Source organism: Nansenia antarctica (genome assembly GCF_963989245.1).
Source record: "Nansenia antarctica genome assembly, chromosome: 2".
NCBI lineage: Eukaryota > Metazoa > Chordata > Actinopteri > Argentiniformes > Microstomatidae > Nansenia > Nansenia antarctica.
The window spans coordinates 61,480,925-61,501,529 of record NC_137675.1 but is presented as its reverse complement, the minus strand read 5'-3'; the positions used below and the strand labels follow the sequence as shown (position 1 = coordinate 61,501,529).

Below are 20,605 nucleotides of genomic sequence, written 5' to 3'. Positions count from 1 at the left end.
ATTACCGTTAACTAATAAATCGCGCTGTAGAACTGTTGTATAAAAGCAATATCACACTCGAGGTCGTGCTGTTATACTGAATATCAGCACGGCTGTGATTGTCTTCGGTACTCGGCCTGCGGCCTCGTACCTACGACCGAATCACAGCCGTGCTGATATTCAGTATAACACACTCCCTCTCGTGTGATATTGCTTAAGTACGGCTCGTAGAGCGACCGCCTCTACTGGACTCGGGAGAGGAACAGGAAACACATGGATTCTGCCTGCCTACACCAATGACTAGACACATTCCTCCTGGTTTGTCTCATCTGAACTCTGCCCCAGACTCCTAGTATTCACCACCTGTACCCCAACACACCGGTGAACTGCAGAGAGCAGCCCCTCCACTTCATTACCGGCACTTGCCTAGACGCTCAAAGTTAACTTAGAGTTAACTCAACTTTAACTCAAAGTTAACTTAGAGCTAACGGCTGCCTGGGCCGATCTCGGGCCCTTCCTCCCGTTCAGTGGTGGTTGGGCCCTCGTGGTGTGCGGGGCTTGGGTTGGCTGGGGCCTCTGCTGTAGCCCCTCTCAGTGCAGGGGGCCTACTCGGCCCAGTACCGCGTGGGCTGGGATGGTCACGGTGCTAGCTTTAGGCATCTTGGGCTCATTCTGCTGCCCCCTCTACCCCCCTGATGCCCCTCTGGCGGGCCCAGCTGGTCCAGGCGGAGTCTTCTCTGAGTCTGGTTCCTCTCAAGGTTTCTTCCTCCCTGGGAGTTTTTCCTTGCCACTGTGCCCGTATATGTTTCTGCTCTCTGGGGAGTTTTGTCCTTTTTGTGAGTCTATGGTTTGGTGTTAGATCATATTGTTTGTATTGTATTTATTTTTTAAATATTGTATAGGATTGTCTTGTTGTGAACCACTTTGCGACATTTGTCTATGTAAAAAGTGCAATACAAAAAAATGGGATTGATTGACTGATTGATTGAGTTCCCCTTAACTGATACTTTATACGACTTCACTGCATGAATTAGTGTATTGGCAGTTTCAGAGCTTTATGGGAAACAGCACGACCACTGCGATCTGGTGTGAGTTATGTTTAAGTCTGTGCACTACGAAACAGAGTGAAAGTGGCCCAATCCAGTCTAGCTCTTCAAGGCAGTTATTTCCATGCGTGAGAACAATTTGCATTTCCACCCAGTCATACACAATTACATTTAACAAGCACTGAGCTTGTATGGGCAAATTGAACACCACAAATTCCTCAAGATTTTAGAGACATTTTACACACCAAAATGAAACCCGACATGATGTTTTCTTTGGACATTTTGAACTGTGAATATCAACCCATTTGCGGATTAATTTACAGTGAGACAGTAATTCTCAGGAATGGGGGGGATTATTTTTACCAGAGTATCTGGTTGACTGTGATAAAGGCAGCAATCCGCCATGTTATTCACTAGACATACACACACACACACATCCTGCCTACCCAGCTCTGTTACATTTATGAATCGTAAATCAAACATGGCAACCAAAATGGATATACTATATATATACTTTTTTAAACAGTTTTATTTGAACTACAGGTCATTTCAATGCCAGAATCAGCCTTATTAAATCTGCCACCTCTGGCCACTGTAGAAAAATATCCCAAAATCCTCAAAATGTAGGCTACTGGTGTTTCTATATGCACGCACAATTTGAAGAGGCTGCCACCAGAGACAGACAGGCGTACAACTGTGAGTCCACACACCCCACAACACCTCTGGCCAGTGACAACATGTCTGCATACAAACTGATTGTCAGGTAGTGCCTTTCGGGACCAAAGCAGCATTCGTAAATGAAATATTTCTGTCAAGGGATCTCATTACCTGATTGCTACTGATGAAACACAGTCATCACAACCATTAGAAAGCTTTTAGAAAGCTTGAATGTCACATATTGCGCCTTTAAGTGAAGAATATTGATCGTAAATGCCTCATGTAGTATTTGCTTTATTACAGTCTCTGTTGGTGAGGTGTTATGGCTTACGGTACTTTACGGTACTTTAATCAGATAATGGATGTGATTTGTGAATATGATTGGTCGTAATTATTTCAGATTTGTATAGTGTAGTCATAAAACACAGAGAGTGTGAAATTGATCAATTGGTGACTTTTACAATAATTTATGCGACACTAAACCCTGTACATTTATTAGTAATCAAAATGTGTCTCCCTGATATCCCCTCAAATTTCAGTGTTGGTGAAGTCCACATAGCATTGTGTGACGATTTGATTGTCACAGAATGTATGTTATTTAACAGGGCCAGATAAACCTCAGTCCTCTTGTCTTGACGTCAGTGCCCAAACTGCCTCTCTAAAAGGGACAGTCAGCTGCTGGTCCTCGTTGGGCCCTCTGTGGCATGCTATGACGCCTGTGACGACTGCCGCACGCACACACACACACACACACACACACACACACACACACACACACACACACACACACACACACACACACACACACAGAGTGACACTCATACCCCCCACCCACCGGGGCCCTCTCCAGTACTCCGCCTCCTCTGTGTGTGCCCTTTGACCTTCCGGGGGGTGGTATATATATACTCACTCTGGCAATCAGAGTTCTCCTGGCAGCCATCATGAAGGGTATAGTCTCAGTCTGCTGCTTCGTCTCCTTGCTGCTCCTGGCCACAGCAGGTAAGGGCCTTTATACTTCAACTATACTGTTCTCATTCCCTGGCTTGTGTGCGTGAACGTGTGTGTAGACAGTGTGTTGTTAAGTGGCTGTTAAGTGCTGGTCACTAGAAGCTCTACAAGTGTGCTGACATGGACCCCACATGTCCCACAGGTAGTATACTCTATGAGACGGTGGCTCCGGTTGGGTAAATATCGGAGGCATCTGCTGCATACAGTACTCTCATTGTCCAATCAGTTTGAACGACTTATAAGTAGACAGGCAGGATGAATTTGACTCAACTTAATGAGTTCCACTCTGTACGGTACAGAAGGATGATATAGTACCTCAGCTTTAACGCTCCACCTATTAATTTTGGATGAACTTCACTGTCACACTCTGAGCGTTTTCCTAAGTATGCAAGTGGATTATTCTGTCAACCTTGTGGATTTATACTATGCATATAGAGACAGTAGAGGTGGACAAGGAGCTTTGTGACAGGGTACATAGGGACAGGAGGGGGTCCTTCAAACGGTGGCGGTCACACTCTGCACGGCTATTTAAACTGCAGGGTTTAAAATTAAACAGCGGCCATGCCAAGTTCAGGAGGGAATATTTTAAGGGTTCATCCTCATCCCTTCTTTTAATATAAACATTAAAAAAGGTGCAGACCATGACTCCCTCTCTCATTCTTTAATCGTTAATATGTATGCGCAGCACTTATTCCATTATAAGCCTGGCTCGCTACAGTTCTTGAACACACATACACACACACACACACACACACACACACACACACACACACAGACACACACACACACACACACACACACACACACACACACACACACATACACACACACACCTACACAGACACCTACACACACACACACACACTCTGTGCAACGTTGGTACAGCAGAAGCATTGGTGTGGGGATGGTATGTGTGTCAGCTGTCCTAAGCATGGCACCAGCTTAAAGTCTCACTTACTAGAGAGAACACTGCTCATCCGTATCTCTCTGTCTCTCTTTTCCCTCTCCCCCTTTCTTCGATTTCTTGCTCTCCCATCCGCTATCTCTTGCCCTCTATCTGTGCCTTTCTCTAACCTTTGACTCCAAAAGTAAAACTCCCTCTTTTATGTCCATGAGAGAACAATGAAGGTTCTAGAAAGCATTGCCTGACTGTATCAAATGATTAGTGGTTAGTGTTATTGCGTTCATTCATAGGAATGACATGTAGTGGTCTTAGATTAATAAGCACACGCGTTTGTGATTTGTCAAGTGGGAGTCGACATGAATGACATCACAGAATGGAATATCATGGAGACGACCCTCTTCAGAAATGTGGATTGGGATGTGTGATTTGCGTTCAGGCAGTTGGTTGGTTACCCTTGTCCGTCCTTGGGATCCCTTCAGCCGTGGAGCAAGGCCTTCATTATCCCAGCCTGCCGTCAGGTGTCTAAGATTGGATGGCGTCCTGTAACTGGACACGGTCCACTATAGATCCACCCCCCCTACTCCACCTACCCCCCCAGCCCCCCACCCCCCCATCCTCACCCCTTCCCTCCCCCTGCTCACCCCTCCCAGCCCCACACCGCACACCGCTACCCTTTAGACACACTGCACAGCTGCTGTCACCCTGCACTGTCACAATCACAATTTATTCCCAGCAGCTGGCCTTATAGGGACATGCATTATCCTGCCAGGCGGGGCTGGTGCTCAGGCCCTGGTCAGAGCCAGCGGCCTGGGGCCTGGGGTCTAGTCTGGTCTGGGGCCTGGGGCCTCGGGTCTAGTCTGGTCCCGCGGCATGGATAGTAGTGTCACTGGGTGGCCTATGGCTCCTTCAGAAACATTACTAGCCAGTATGTTTACCTGGCTTCTCTCCCCATTGTTGTCGTATGTACATGAGCCTAGTATTGATTCAGTAAGGCTCAATGAAAGTGTGGAAAGTCCTCACACAGGTTAGTGCTCCTCACACACGCAAATGCTTGTGATGATGGGTTGCCATCATGTTTTCATGTGTGGGAGATGGGAGATGATCTTCCTAGCTAACCCGATTAGCATTATAGCACTGTACAGTACAGTGTTTTATGGTACGGCCTGGATTCCATTGCATCTTATTAAAACAGGGATGTGAATGCAGTTCCCTCTACCTACTTATTTGGAATTTATAGCAAGGCTTATGTAACAAGTTGTTAAAAGGATACTGCTTCGTGTTAGTTTTTTTTATTTGTGTCTAGAGCCCAAGAGATTGAAGAGTCCACAGGGATATCATACACTTTCATGTTCAGTAATTTAAACATTATAATAAATGTCATAAGATGCAATTAAACTGTAATCATGAGTATCTTGTGTAAAGGCGCTGTGGTTATTGTGGTGGTAATGTCTACTGTTGATGTTCTCTCTATTGATTCGAATAAAGGAACTAATAGCTTTGTTTACTTTGTTTGTATCTGAAGCTCAAGCATCTCTCTTACAGGTAATGGCTTACTGTTTATGTACAAAAGGATGCTTGATGTCTTCTTTGATTGATATCTAATCATCATAATAGTAATAATAATAATAATAATAATAATAAATGATTGGATTTATAAAGCGTGTTTCTTTAACCCAATGCGCTTTTCCAGGTAATCTTGAACATTCAATACATGTTATTGGGTGTGATATAAAGTCCACAGGGAAGGTTTAGGGGACATAGAGGTTCTGACGTGGAACACAGATGGTGGCAGTCCTGGACAAATGGAGATTGATCTGTGTGGTGTGTTTAACAGGAGTTTGTCAGTTGTCACAATCACAGCTAGAATGTAGTTGCTTGGTCCTGGGTCAAAGTTGGGCATCCTAGGTCAGAGGCCAATTGCCACCTGGTAAGACAGAAGTGGTTTATAATCACTGACTCAACATAGTCACTCTACGGTATTTACTGACTAGACAATGCACCAATCTATTGAGATTTTGTTCGATTGTTAAATGGGCATTAAGGTCTTCAATCAGTTTTATCCTGTGTTATGAACTTATTACTAATCTTATTTATTTACTTTGGGGGCACTGTAACACTAACGATACTTGAGACAGAAGAATGCAGCCTTGGCACAGGTTGCACCAGGGTATCCCTCCAGTACTCTGGGGGGGACACCGCACCCCACCCCCACCTCCACTCCTTTCCCCAGGACGAGCCCCCCAGTCTCAAGGTCACCCGGTGACTCTCTCTGGCTGTATGACAGCAGAGCAGGGAGAGCAGCGTATGTATAGAGATCAACACCCCAGTGTAAAGCGTCTTGCACCCCCGCCCCCCCCCGCCATGATCCGTGTACCACTCGCCGGTGTGTCCTCAAACTGATCCTGCCCACCCTTCTGGGGCATTACCACCCGGATGTGCTCAGGCTTCAGACCCACCTTCAGAGGCCTGCATGGTGATCTGTGACATTGGCCCCCGAGCCTTTAAGCCACTAAGATGTGGCCCTAAAAACAGCCCCAGGACCAGTTCTCTGAATGTTCTTCTACCGTAAAATGGCATGAAATTTCGGACTCCATCTGGACACAAGCCGACAATTAGTTTACCCTTTTGTCTGAAGTTATTGTTAACGTTATGTATAGATCATTTTGGACGCAAACTCCTTGTTTATAGAGTTGGTATGTGTACAGTGTCCTGGAGTTGAAATGCAATGATGTCAACGTGTATGAATCTATGCAGAATGAATAGTTCATTGTGACTTCTTCTGTTTCAGTGTGTTAGGATATTATCTCCACAGAGACATGAATGTGTGATGTTTGATTATCACTCAAGTATGTACAGTACAAAACAAATAAAAATAAGTATTTGAGTCTCATGTCAGTCAAGGGCCCTTTGTAGCCATACAGTAGACTGGTACAGTGGCCTGTTACAGGGGGTGAGCCGTGCATGAGGATCACAGAGGCCTGGGGATGTCTCTGAGTCTCCAGACTGACTAACACATTGAGCCTTAAAATAGGACAGCGATTTTACCCCCCCCCCCCTCCTCTTTCCATCCCCTGACCCATTGTAGGGCTATTTCTATCCACGGGGGGTACCAGCTCCCAAAGCTATGGCACCTGTTGCCATCCTTGCCCCCTTACTAGCCATGCCCTGCACACCCCACTGTGCACCCCCACCCCTGTCCCTCTGACCTGTCGGTGGAGGAGAAGTGCTTTCCTATTGGTTGGATTAAGAGTTGGGTGGGCTTTCCATTCAGTGTAGCACTAACACCGTAATCCCTCATCTAAATCTCTTGATCGAGTCAGAATGACGACCGTGGATGTTCAGGGTTCAGAAGCATACATGCAGTGTATTTATGGGGAGAGTATTGCATGGAAATGGTGTGGTTTATAATCAAGGGGATCTGTCTGTAGCGAGACTCAGTTTAGCTCCTGATGCTGCTCCTCTCTCCCAGGGAGATCCCCCGGACCACGGTAAAGGTTGCCTGAACCCCCCCCCATGGCCCCCCAGGGTAAAACCTCCTGGTTCAGAGGACCTACCGCCCCCTAATCATGTTCACTTTAAATGTAACATACCTTCCCATTGCAAACAGCGGAACTTGATATGGGAGTTTTACACACACCCACCCACACACACATGCACACACGCACACGCACACGCACACGCACACACACACACACACACACACACACACACACACACACACACACACGCCGACTGGACATTGCGATCTCAGCAGCAGACTTAGGATAGACAGATACACATCTTACAGTTCTACATAATGTCATTTTGAATAATTCTGTTCAGTATCAACATGATTGTGACCATGAGTAGATTCCTTGTCTGTCAGTCATCTCTATTACTGTAACTGCATGAGCCCATTACACTAAATAGAGCTGATGGTATAGGATTGATTGAGAGATAACTCATTGAGTTAATAACCACCCAACCAATACTGTGATTGTGACATTGTCTTCCCTTTGCAGCTGTGAGCTAATTTGCTGCTATAGATGAGAGATGACACCAAACTTCCTAGTCCACTAAGGCCTCAGCATCAGGGTGTGTTCCACCAAAAGCCGGAGCCTATGGCAGCTCTAGCAGCAGCATTCCGACTGGATGCGCTGTTGCCGCCCGGAATGTTTCTTCAAACTGCACACGGTTGCCAGGCAACAGGCTCAACAAGGACACATGGTCCCTGTGACAGATGTCCGTAGTTCATATCTGTTCCCCAGGCGCCTTGAGGGTTAATTTAGAGTGTTCCGTGGCTGATGCAAACCCCACCGTCCTGTGGCAAGACAACCTTTCAGATCTTTTTGAAGCTCTCGGCAGGATACATTGGGGATTGACTAGAAAGGTTGGTGTCAGCAAGTCCAGAGCTATTAGGCTGCTGAGGAGAGGCTGACAATAGACATGCTACCCATCCTCTTATCATGCAGAAGTCTTTACACAAAGAAATGAATCTATTATCATCGTTGTGGCTGTTTTTCATATGGCATTTCCATCAGTAATTTTTTCATCAGTGTGCCTTTGCACTATGCCCCTCTGAACAGCGCAACATAGTTTCGCGGGTATGTTTGGTGGTTTTTGGGGAGGAGGTTGCATGTAGGTTATATCAGTAAGTGTGATATAGCCATCAGATATGACTGCCCTGTCGAGTGTCCTCACAGAATAGTCTGCATAGAGACACATCCATCCAGACTTGTTGACCTACTTCTCTGACTTAATGTAAGAGTGTTTATGATGTTTGTGTCTGTAATCAAATCTGCCCTGACTGCGTTCCAAACGGCTCTCACCCACCTGCCTTCAAACTAATCTAGACTCAGTATGAACATTGAGAATTGACCAGTGGTAATGGCTACCTCATCACCCAAGTGGGTGCTACACATTATAATTGGATTGGATGAGTTACTGCCAAGAGAAGCCCTTTGACCTATAGAGAAGTGCTACTGCAAATCCATTATCATCCTTGGAAATAACAGACTTGGTGATTCTACCTTGACATTCCTCATTACGTCTAGGATCTGATATACTTGACACTTGCACTCGATACACAATGACTTGACTTGCTTTTGCCTTGTCTTGTTTGAGTCATAATATGACATATTATGCTATGATGAGTCATATGCTTTGAGCCTACATAGATTGTTGATGCTGAAGTTGTTGAATGGCACTATTTTGTTCAACTGTATCTCGCCTTTTTTTATCCTCCACCGTTGCCCGTTCTTGTTCCCACAACGTGCTGGAAGCAACATTACACAGTCTTATTTTTAGTGCTTTGACTCTGTTAGCATCGGCAGTGCACCAGTATGCCTTACTATCCGTGTGTGTCATCACTACCAGGCTGCAGCCTCCTGGCGCTGAAAGGAGCATCTGTTAGGTGTTCATTTTAAGCCTGAGAATATGCCATTATTATCCATGGTGTTTCTTTACATTTGTGCCTGAGTAAAGGGAGCAGGCTAGTTGAGTGAGTTTATTCTCTGATCTTTATGGGACATACAGTAATGTGTGATATTGAAAGTATTCCCTGGGTTCAAAGTGACATTAAGTTCCTAATGTCTGTGTTTTAGCAGTAGGCGCTATATATATAATGATCAAAATCACGTCTGATTTCTCGTGTGTATCTTAATTTAAATTGGAGAAAACTTTGGAGAGAGGAAATCATGCATATGAAATGTCAACAAACCAACATCAGATGCTAATAAACAAATAGATCTGGCTGCTGTGTAGTTTTTCATGTTAGTGTCTTCGCCAATGCAGGGAATCACAAAGTAAGCACCAACACTTGTCTCGTGGCCGCTGGCCAAGCCATTCCACCAGAGGAAACAGCCTCTGGCCCCTACCCCACTGCCCGGTAGGAAGACACAGCACTCCTGAGGGTGACTTGGCAAATTAAGTTAACTAGAGGAGCTATTTAGCACGTGGGGAGCAGGGCGAAGTGACGAGGGAGGTGTTGAATGCCAGGGGTGAGGCGGATTCTCTCCAGCTCTTTCTAGAACTTACCAGAAAATCCTAAGACCCTGGTGATCCTGCATGCTTTCAATGTAATTTGATACTATTGCATTCAGGCTTTATGAATGTTACTGAACAAATGTTGACCTGGCTCCAGTCTCTCAGTGAATTTACCCTTTTAGGTCATTTATGTCATATATGTTTTCATGTTAATGCCACTTCTCATCCATGCAAAATTGTCATTGTATTTCAAATCATATGCACGAGGAAACATGGTTCTCATATTGTGTGTCCTGTTGTTCAAGTGTATTGGGTTATTCTCATAAAACTGGATGTGGGTATACTCGTATGAACATGGTCTAATTGAAAAGCATAGGCTGTTAACTTCAGAAAACTAGCTGAGCTGTTTCAGGGAATCGAGGTTTTAGATTGACTGCAGCTTGTGTTGCCTCAGAGTCACCCCTGGCTTGACCCTGTGACCTTTCTGCCCACATCTCCCCGTAACTTGATCCCACTGCTAATCTGGAAACAGCCTCCTCCAACATTCTAGCAACATTTGTGTGAGTACTGTATATCAAAGGCAGACAAATTAGCCAGGGTTTATATGATGTGTGTCCTGTTAAACAGAGACACAGATGTCAGAGCAATCATTTCTTCTGGAGTAAATGTGACCCTAGTTCTCAGGTTGTATTTCGTGTTGTGCATCAAACAGGTTGTTTACCAATTAGCCTCGTGATACACTAATAGTTTACCACAACAGCTTAGTAAATAAAAGTGGAGTGACGTGTGGCCAATGATGAATACGAAAGTTATATCCAAAGGACAAAGTTAAGACATGACACATTTATTACTGTGTAATAACACATATATTACACATGTGTCGATTGTAATATATTTACTACCGGTTGCAGCCATCTGTAATATTCATTGGATGGGATGTCTACAGAACATTCTAGAGTCTATGATAGATGGTTGAATTGTCATTCCAGAAACTGTCCAGAAACAACCCCTTGCTTATATCCATCCAAGCCTATCAGATCTACAAGTCGTGACGTTAGAATTATAATATCTCCATTTTTGTCAGAATTGAGTTTTTTACATAATCTGATCCATTAGGTGTTTATTAATGCCTGTGTGGTGTTATTTTAAAATGTTGACATTTTTGAGTTAGTAAGTCATAAAATACAAAGGTTCCATCTCACAAAACATAATGGAATGTCAAAACTTTGACGCTCAATATCTCTGAACTACTGTACCCTAAACGGAGATAGAACCTTATAATTCTAAGCTCACGAAGTGTCTAGGAACTAGGGTTACAGGTTGTTTCTGGGCAGAGCCGTATAGGGTCCCTACTTTGACTTAACTTGACATCAGTGGTGTGATTCCAGTGAATTGCTTCCCCGCTTCGGTCATCATGTGATTTGTGATGATTACGTAAGCATCCTGGCATCAAGCTCACAGGCCCCTGGTTGTTACCAGCTCAGATGGGAAATGCCAAGGGAAATACCCACATATTTTATTCCCTCTGATCCTCCATTCAGCCCCTTTGATCTGAGCAGTCATTACCAGCTTAATGTCCGAGGGCAGAGCTTTGTCAAGTCTAAGTTTGTGGAGAAGATTTGGCAGTATTTTGGGGGAGAGGAAGTACAGAGGGGTGCATGTGAGGTCGGACCATGTTTGAGCTAAGGTTCTGGTTTTTACTAGGGTGATTATGATAGGTTAAAAAAGATCAGTATTTGCTGACAGTATTTGTTGTTTGTTATCAACGTAAGCTGGAAGATCAGTGTATCACATTCAATTGTATAGCCTCAGGGCCTATATTAACAGATAGGGAGTTCAAATGCTTTGTCAATAACCTCAGCCTCAGGTACAAACATTTAGAAATTGCAGTCAATATGCTGGCCATTTTATAAGCTCAAGCACAAGCATCTCTTCTCTAAGTGTTGTCGAATTCTGTGAACGACTTAAAGTGGAAGTCTCTACTGGGAGTGTCATTCCTAATCCTAGGCGGACATGAAGGCGGCAGCAGACGTTCACAACCTCATGGGCATGGAAGTGTGAATCACAATGATATCCCAGAGGCCACTAAATATAGCCTGGTGTGTAATGCTGCTGTGAAACCTGACCTGGGTGGCCTAGCCTAGCCTACCCTACACTAGCCTACCCTACACTAGCCTAGCCTAGCCTAGCCGCCACACATTGTCCATAAAGTCTGGGCAGCCTGTTCCTGGGCACACAAGGACAGGCCTAACAGGCTGATAAGCCCACCCGACAGGGGTGGTTAAATTTAGACAGGCCAGGAGTTAAATAGGAGAGAGGCTTATACGCCTTTTTTTGCCTCTACGGTGTGGCCATTCAGGATGCCTGTGCCCTGTCACTGTGTTCTCCCCTCCCGGCCTGGCCTGTTATGAAACCAGGGAGTCCCCCAGTCATACTCCTCGGGCCCTCTGCTCTGTTGTGAAACCATGGCTATATATGTCTAACAAAGGCCTTTGCTCTTTTATTTTTAGCGTTCACGTTCTATAAAAAGAGCTAATCGTACTGTAGCCGCTGTGATCTAAGCAGTACGAGACATTCAAATATGGAGATGACACACACTCAGAGGGCTAAGTTGGGAAAGAGTTATTCCAAGGGTTGTCATGTTGATTGGTCGACAGGCAGACAGAGAGACAGAAAGGTTTTGGCTGGGTGATGTGATGTTGTTTACCTTGATTAACTGCCCAGTGTTGCTGGCCACTCTGGAGAGAATGATAATAGATGGGGATCTATAGGCCTACATGTGCTGAATGCTACATTTACAGCAGTAGGAATCATCTACTGTCCTCCTCTCTCCATGTATAGTGTGTCTCAGTCACTCATCCTGAGAGAGTTTGACAGGAATATCCTGCAGCATCAGGGAAACGATCTACACAGAGGCTGAGGTGCTGGCAACATAGTTGATAACAGAAAGAGTTTTTATTAGCGGCAGAGAATGGAGATGGTAGGTAGTTTGCTCTCGGCTCTCAATCAGAAAATAATCGTTCCCATTGTTTATCAAAGGTATGGTCTCATAATGACTATTAGGCCTACTGACTATGACTGACTTTAATAACAATGACTGGCTTTTAGTTGGCCTAGTACTTTAACAGCGCCAGTTCATTTCGATGTGGCTGTTAAATGGATTGCTGTTGTGTTTCCACTGCTTTAGACATTTCTCTACCCAGCATTGTTTTGACACTCATCCCTGCGGAGCACGGCAGTAGAAGAACGCCACTGAAACACCGGCTCTATTGATTGATGTAACCTTCTAAATAACGTGGTAATTGGCCACAATAAAACAGCTTGGCAGACTGTTTACGATGTGCTACACTCAGCCCTTCCGTGAATTCTTCCTCTCTCACTAACCGAGGCCGATCATAAAGCTGTCATAGACGACACCTTGGCGGCCGATCCTCCCGCTCACTGCTGCTCCAACGGTCGTGATGTACCGTGCTGTTTAACAGTGATCCTAGGAAAGGGATTTATACCATGTGAATCATGGCACTTTTGTCTGCAAGCGTGCAAATAATGTTTTGGCCCCTAACAGTCAATGTGTGTGTGTGGGTGTGTGAGTGTTGTTGGCACGATCAGTGGCACATCGGCAACCTGTTGTTTATGTCTCTACAGAGGAGGAGGAGGAGGAGGAGGCCCTGGGCTCCATCCTGAGAGACAGATCCCACATCGAGCAGACCCTCCGGCTCGCCGCCGAGGAGAACTCAGGCGACTATGCAGGTATGGATGGGGTGCATAATATGCAACATGGGGATGCAGGGGAGAGGAGGGACGAACAGGGACAATCAGATGAAGCATATTGAAATTGATACATTTAGTGGCCTGGGGTGGTCCAGTGGTCTAGCACCACGGTCAACACAGCACACATGTCGCCATGGGTTCGAATCCAGCCCATGGCCTCTCTCCCTTACTTTCCTGTCTGTCTTCACTATGCCTGTCCAATAAAATGAAAAATAGGAGTCAGTGGGACTGCCCCACTCAGATTTTTATTTTTTTATTTTATACATTTAGAGAGATGTGTATTCTGAGTGGGAGCATTATGACTGTTAAACACCATACCAAAAGTTCTCTTATTATAGATAAACAACTCTTAACTATGATCAGAGCAATGTACTTAATGTATTCCCATCCCTGTCTTGATCCAGTGATTTTCCTAATATCTTAGGTTAATGTAGCACAAAATGAAGAGCAGGGATGGATGGTTCTCTGTGGTTACTGGTCTGTAGAGACACATGCAGCAGTTTAAGTTTGAGGCGAAAACACGTGCTCCAGATCTCTAATGGGCTACTTTTCCATTAGCGCTAATGGGCTATGTCGTTAGGATGTAATGATTTCCTAATCTTCTGTTGTTCATTTGGTCTCCATCATCCCCCCCTCTCTCTGAACATCCCACCTCATTTTCATTCCATAATGGCCCCCTCATTTTCTCACGTCTCTCTCATTTTCCCTCCCTCTCCCTCTCTATTCATCCCTCTCTTCTACCCTCCTCTCTCTCTCTCTCTCTCTCTCTCTGTCCTACAGCGGCTCTCCAGAGCTTACGTAAGATCTACCACTCGTCCATCAAGCCCATGGAACAGGCCTACAAGTACAACGAGCTGAGGCAGCATGAGATCTCAGGTACAGCGAAGGCCAGGCACGGTGTGTTCTGCTCCAGGTTGACAGAGTGTGGGTTCCTTGTTTGGGTTGACTTGGTGACTGACTGATGATTTGTGGACTTGTTCACACACAACACCCTTATCCAAAAGATTGATGCAGGAACTGAGAAGCATGGCATTCTTTCTTTCTTTGGACTTTTCTCACACTCCTTTCTTCTTTGGAGTTGAAATGTTTTTTTCACTTTCTCTGATTCGTTTGATGATTTTTAAATGCTTTAAATAATATGTAAGTCACATGAGCTTCCTGCACTTCTGAATATTGTAGAATGTTCTATACCGTGTCCTCTGAGAGATTACTTTGAGCACTGTCCTCTCTAACTTGAGCAGGACCACCAAAGAGCAACTCCCCATATTGAAATAAAGCTCGCCCTCTTGTGGTTTGGCATGGTTGCTAACCCACACACTCATCTCAAAATTAAGTTTACAGTAAACATGTAGTCCCCCACAAATGATGTAGCGTCCATCCCCTTGAATTGGTGACAATCAGTCAATCAGTGTCATTTTGGAATTTTAACTTTCAAGTTTCAAGTTTATTCGTTACGTCACATTACAACATTGTAACAGAGTAAAATTCTTAGGCTTCGGATCCTGACATTGCATTGCAGCACAAGACATAGGGCATAATAAATCAAGCATAATTCAAGATAAAAGTGTCAGTAGTACTAGAAAGAGAGACAAAAAATAATAGGCATAGTACAAGATAAGGTGGCATTAGTGCAGGTAAGACAAGACAGGTTGCACTAGCGGTGCTGCTAATGATAATAGAGTTCACAGTAGTAAGGTGGCTTGAGCTTAGGGTTGCTGTAGTCCATGCGCAAGGGGTGAGTAAGGGGAAGATTATCAATTGACTACAGTGGGCTTGTCTGATCACCTGGGGGAAGTAGCTGTTTGTTAGTCTCTTCGGTTGTCTACTTCGCAGCCCCCCTGGGGCCAATCAGTGTAATTTTAATGCTGAATCATTCAAGTTTCGTCATTGTCCCAGTGGTGACTGAGATATATCTGTGACATACGAACATGCGAACAGGCGGAGAAAGGTCCACAGTCCCCTCCCTGATTTCATTGTGGGGGACAATAATACTAATGCTGAGGTGTAGCCACAATGTCGGTCCCTACATTTAGAGGGCTTCTTAAAAATCTCTGATAGATTCTGTTTTAACTGCGGTTCTAAGTGGTAAGTCAGCTTTTTTTGGCTGTCTTTTTTATATAACAATACAGAGTGAAGGCATCGGGAGCAATGCATAGTATTTAACACATTTAACATCACCCATTGTAGAACTGTGCCTGCTTGACGCTCCCAGTCAAATAATATATAATAATAATATATAATATGTCAAATACATATTATGTGATTATTCCCCAGTCCCATCATCAGAGCATCTCCCTCCATCACACACTCTTTTGTTATTTTACTCCCTCCTACACTTCAGTTTTACTACCTCCACACAAACTCTTAACCAAGCAGAGCTCCCCTCAACCTCTATCCCCCTCTCTCCCCTTATTTACTCCCCTTATATTTGCCCTCCCTCCCTCCCTCACCCCCTTCACCTAACAGCTGGACGAACACTGGGGGACTCGAACACAGGTGGGTATGAAGGGGGCAACCCTGTGCATGGCACTGCCTAAGGTGCTCCCCTACATTCACTGCCCATATATCCCAGCTATTGGTCATCATATGGACCAGTTCGGTTGAAAAGCAACCAAATTATAATCATACATGTCACAAATTACATCACTTGTGACATACTCGTTTTCATTAACAATCATTTTAACTGCAGTCAAATTCAGCAACAAAGTTTATATTCTTTCATTTAAGATGATCATGGTAATATAGAAAGTCCTGTTATAAATCTGCTGGTCAAGTTGCAGACTAGTGCAAAGTAGAGCAAGAATATCTAAAGGTTCACAAATCAAGACGAAACTGATTCTCTAATTCCAAGTCTCTCATTCTGTATTAATCAATTTAAAAGGGTTAGTGTTATTGGCATATCATTAAATGGGTCATAAACAATTATGTGGAGATGAGACAGCTGAAATCTAAAAGCTTTTAGGCCCTTCTGCATGCCCACACAGTAGGGGCTGGTTTAAAGGGCTGGGGGTGGCTGGTTTAAAGGGCTGGGGGTGGCTGGTTTAAAGGGCTGGGGGTGGCTGGTTTAAAGGGCTGGGGGTGGCTGGTTTAAAGGGGTGGGTTAGGGGCTGGTTTAAAGGGGTGGGTTAGGGTCTGGTTTAAAGGGGTGGGTTAGGGGCTGGTTTAAAGGGGTGGGTTAGGGGCTGGTTTAAAGGGGTGGGTTAGGGGCTGGTTTAAAGGGGTGGGTTAGGGGCTGGTTTAAAGGGGTGGGTTAGGGGCTGGTTTAAAGGGGTGGGTTAGGGGCTGGTTTAAAGGGGTGGGTTAGGGGCTGGTTTAAAGGGGTGGGTTAGGGGCTGGTTTAAAGGGGTGGGTTAGGGGCTGGTTTAAAGGGGTGGGTTAGGGGCTGGTTTAAAGGGGTGGGTTAGGGGCTGGTTTAAAGGGGTGGGTTAGGGGCTGGTTTAAAGGGGTGGGTTAGGGTCTGGTTTAAAGGGCCGGGGGTGGCTGGTGTAAAAGAGTGGGTTAGGGGCTGGTGGGCGAAAATGCAGATGTGGAGGTGGGCGCATGTGCAGCGCTGGCTTATGCAAAGGAGCACAGGTGTGAGGAGCGGCCATATTGGCGGGACAGAGTGGTGGGTATGATTCGGTTTGTTATGTTATATCTGTCTTTTGGTGCATACTCTCTTTTGCTTTTCTTACAATTTTTTTGGGGGTGAAACAAAATAAGATCATGACTGTTCTGGTCTTAAGCCCCTCCGATGTTACCCTGAAAAGGGACCCCCCCCCCTCTCTCTTTTTCGCCAGTCTCGCTTTTTGTTTTACTCTATTGAGTTATGAATTGAAATGAAATATGAATGGATACATCAGTGCAATACATTCAACTGAGCCTTGACCATCCCAACATTACAACACTCTCCACTCACACTCACACTTTCAGCTTGCTAACGCTTCGCTAATGCTTTCACATGTGCCTGTTCAGTCTTTTAGTAGGAGACTTCTTGTTCTGCTTTTCCTTGTTGGTTGATGGCTACATTGGTTAGAATGGTTCAAGAATACTCTGCCCAGCACAGATTTACACTGAATTATTTACCTCTCTCCATGTCTTTTCTCAGTAGTCTACAGAAGCTCCTCCTAAATGGTAAATGGACTGACTTATATAGCGCCTTTATCCAAAGCGCTTTACAACGGCCTCTCATTCACCCATTCACACACACATTCACACACACATTCACACACCAACGGCGGCAAGCTACCATGCAAGGTGCCGGCTCGCTCACTGGGAGCAATTTGGGGTTCAGTGTCTTGCCCAAGGACACTTCGACATGTGGCCAGCCGGAGCTCGAACCGCCGATCTGCCAACCTTGCGATCATTAGACGGCGGCTCTACCTCCTGCACCACAGCCGCCCCCACAGCTCACACAGCTCCTCCTGTGCTCTGTGCTGGACAGAGAGATGCAATGATGCGCTGCTTGCTGCCTCTTGCCTATATGCATATGCAGCATACACCCTGTGGTTGATGAGTGCATTCAATTGCACATGGTTCTTGACTCCTACAGTATGCATGTATGGGTTAAGAAGCATGTTCTCTGCAATGCACGCTGGTCTCTCTAGACAGTTAGCTGGCCGACACAGAACAACTCAAGTTTTTGTTGACTATCATCTGGAAGCAGGTCATTTTATTGATCTGAGTGTGACTTTTTTGTAAAACAATACAAAAAATCCAATCTTAAATGAATTCCAGTGTATTCAAAAATTATTATTTCCAAAATAATGTCAAATATGGTCTTGAGGTTCTATGTCCCTGGCCTTCACCACCCTGTCCTCAGAGTGCATACGCCTGTGGTTTCAACCAGACCTCCTCCTGTTTCCCTGGCAGATGGGGAGATCACCTCCAAGCCCATGGTGCTGTTCCTGGGACCCTGGAGTGTAGGCAAGTCCTCCATGATCAACTACCTGCTGGGCCTGAAGGACACCCCTCACCAGCTGTACACAGGTAGGCCTTTTCGAACTTCATCTCTTTCTTTTTCTCACCCATTTGTCCTCCACTCTCCTTTTCCATGTACTTTCCAGTGTATTATCCTACTGTATATTACTAATTTTTCACTTAGGATTAGGGTTTTTCCTCTCCTTTTTATGCCATCTCCTCCAACTCCTCTGCCTCATCTCTCGTACAACCCTATCATCCCATTCTCTTTATATCTTCCCACCTTACCCTGTGTTCTCTGCACTCCTTTCTCTTACCCCTCTCTCCTTCACCCCCCCCCCCTCTTCTCCCCCAGGTGCTGAGCCCACTACCTCTGAGTTCACTGTGATCATGCACGGTGAGAAGATCCGTTCCGTTGAGGGTATCGTGATGGCTGCTGACAGCTCGCGCTCCTTCTCCCCCCTGGAGAAGTTTGGCCAGAACTTCCTGGAGAAGCTGGTTGGCATTGAGATGCCCCACAAGCTGCTGGAGAGGGTCACCTTCGTGGACACGCCTGGAATCATTGAGAACCGCAAGCAGCAGGAGAGAGGTATAATAATTATTTATTATATTTATTATATTTTATATTTTATATTATATTTATTATATTTATATTTATTATAATTATAGAGGTAACGCAAGGGCAGGATAGCATGAAGATAGCTTCAAAGCTTTAGAGCAATTCAGCATTAACATGTGTGGAATGTAATGTGGTAAACCCTAATGTTGTTAGTAAATCACAAGAGAGGAAATGTCCCATCATCTGATTTATCTCTGAGTTAGAACAAACCTATTGTGCCTCTCTAATTCTAGACTAAAAGAAGACCTTGCGCATACAATGTTCTAATGTTCCTTCCTCCCGGTTGTCTTTAATCTCTGCAGGCTACCCCTTCAACGATGTGTGCCAGTGGTTCATTGACCGTGCAGACTTGATCTTCGTGGTCTTCGACCCCACCAAGCTGGACGTAGGTCTGGAGCTGGAGATGCTCTTCAGACAGCTGAAGGGCCGCGAGTCACAGATCCGCATCATCCTCAACAAGGCCGACAACCTGGTCACCCAAGACCTGATGCGAGTCTACGGCGCCCTCTTCTGGAGCTTGGCACCCCTCATCAACGTGACCGAGCCCCCTCGTGTCTACGTCAGCTCCTTCTGGCCCTACGACTATGCTGAGGACACCAGCCGCGAGCTCTTCAAGCGCGAGGAGATCTCCCTCCTGGAGGACCTGAACCAGGTGATCGAGAACCGTCTGGAGAACAAGATCGCCTTCATCCGTCAGCACGGCATCCGCGTGCGCATCCACGGCCTGTTGGTGGACCGCTACGTCCAGACCTTCAAGGACAAGATGAGCTACTTCAGTGACCCCGAGCTGGTGTTCAAGGAGATAGTCGACGACCCAGACAAGTTCTTCATCTTCAAGTCCATCCTGGCCAAGACCAACGTCAGCAAGTTCGACCTGCCCAGCCGTGACGCCTACCGCGACTTCTTCGGCATCAACGCGGTGAGCACCTTCAAAGCTCTGGCAACCCAGTGCTCCTACATGGGCGGCTGCCTGCTGGATAAGATCGAGAGGGCCATCACTAACGAGCTGCCCAGCCTGCTCAGCAGCATCAACGGGGGCAAGACCCCCGGCCTCACCTCCTGCGAGGTCACTGGCTGTGGCGAGAAGCCTAAGAATCGCTATCGGAAAAACTGATGAAGGTTGAGAAAAGAGAGGGTGAGGAGAGAGAAGGAGGAGGTGAAGGAGTTATAGATGAAAAGGAAAGGTGAATGACATACACCGACCATGTTCTTGTCAGAATGCCTATATTGTTGTTGTTTGAGGGGACAGAGGAGAGGGGAGGATATATTTTAGATTAGTGTTTCTGAGGAGAAGGTGGGATGGGGTGTTTAGGGTTTGGGGAAAGAGGGAGATGGAGTGATGGTTGGGCTGTGTGTATGATTTGGCAGCTGAGAAGAATAGGTGCTTGAGAGATGAGAGGATTACAGATGAGTCAGGTCACGAAATACTCCCTCCTCTCTCCCGCAATGAACTGAATGCGATTTTGGGGGGGAAATATATATGTGAAGAAAAATAACACAGGGGAAAAAAATGTAAAATTGTATAAAAATGGAAAATCCTGAGACTGAAAACAGTCAATACCAGCTCCCTTGTATGTGAATAAAATGGGAAATTGGAAACAGGAGTTGAGAATTTGTTTTATAAGATTTTATTTGAAATACAAGCAGGTCAATTCTCTGTCCTTAAGAATACGTATTTTTTGAAGTCAACGTTTTGTGGGTGTTGTCCTGACAGACATTTCACTCAATTCACAATTAATTTCTAATATTAAGTAAGCC

General features: G+C 45.4%; 1 protein-coding gene across 1 annotated transcript; it reads left to right on the top strand.

Moving 5' to 3' along the window:
• Positions 1 to 2,614: 2,614 nt before the first annotated feature.
• On the top strand, positions 2,615 to 19,961 carry srl (sarcalumenin; the record flags this gene model as incomplete). The annotated part of the gene is made up of 6 exons (XM_080524949.1): positions 2,615 to 2,681; positions 13,204 to 13,308; positions 14,110 to 14,205; positions 18,181 to 18,297; positions 18,584 to 18,817; positions 19,150 to 19,961. Exons 1-6 carry the CDS (start codon positions 2,624 to 2,626, stop codon positions 19,959 to 19,961), a joined length of 1,422 nt encoding a protein of 473 aa, XP_080381075.1. The 5' UTR covers positions 2,615 to 2,623.
• Positions 19,962 to 20,605: the final 644 nt, after the last annotated feature.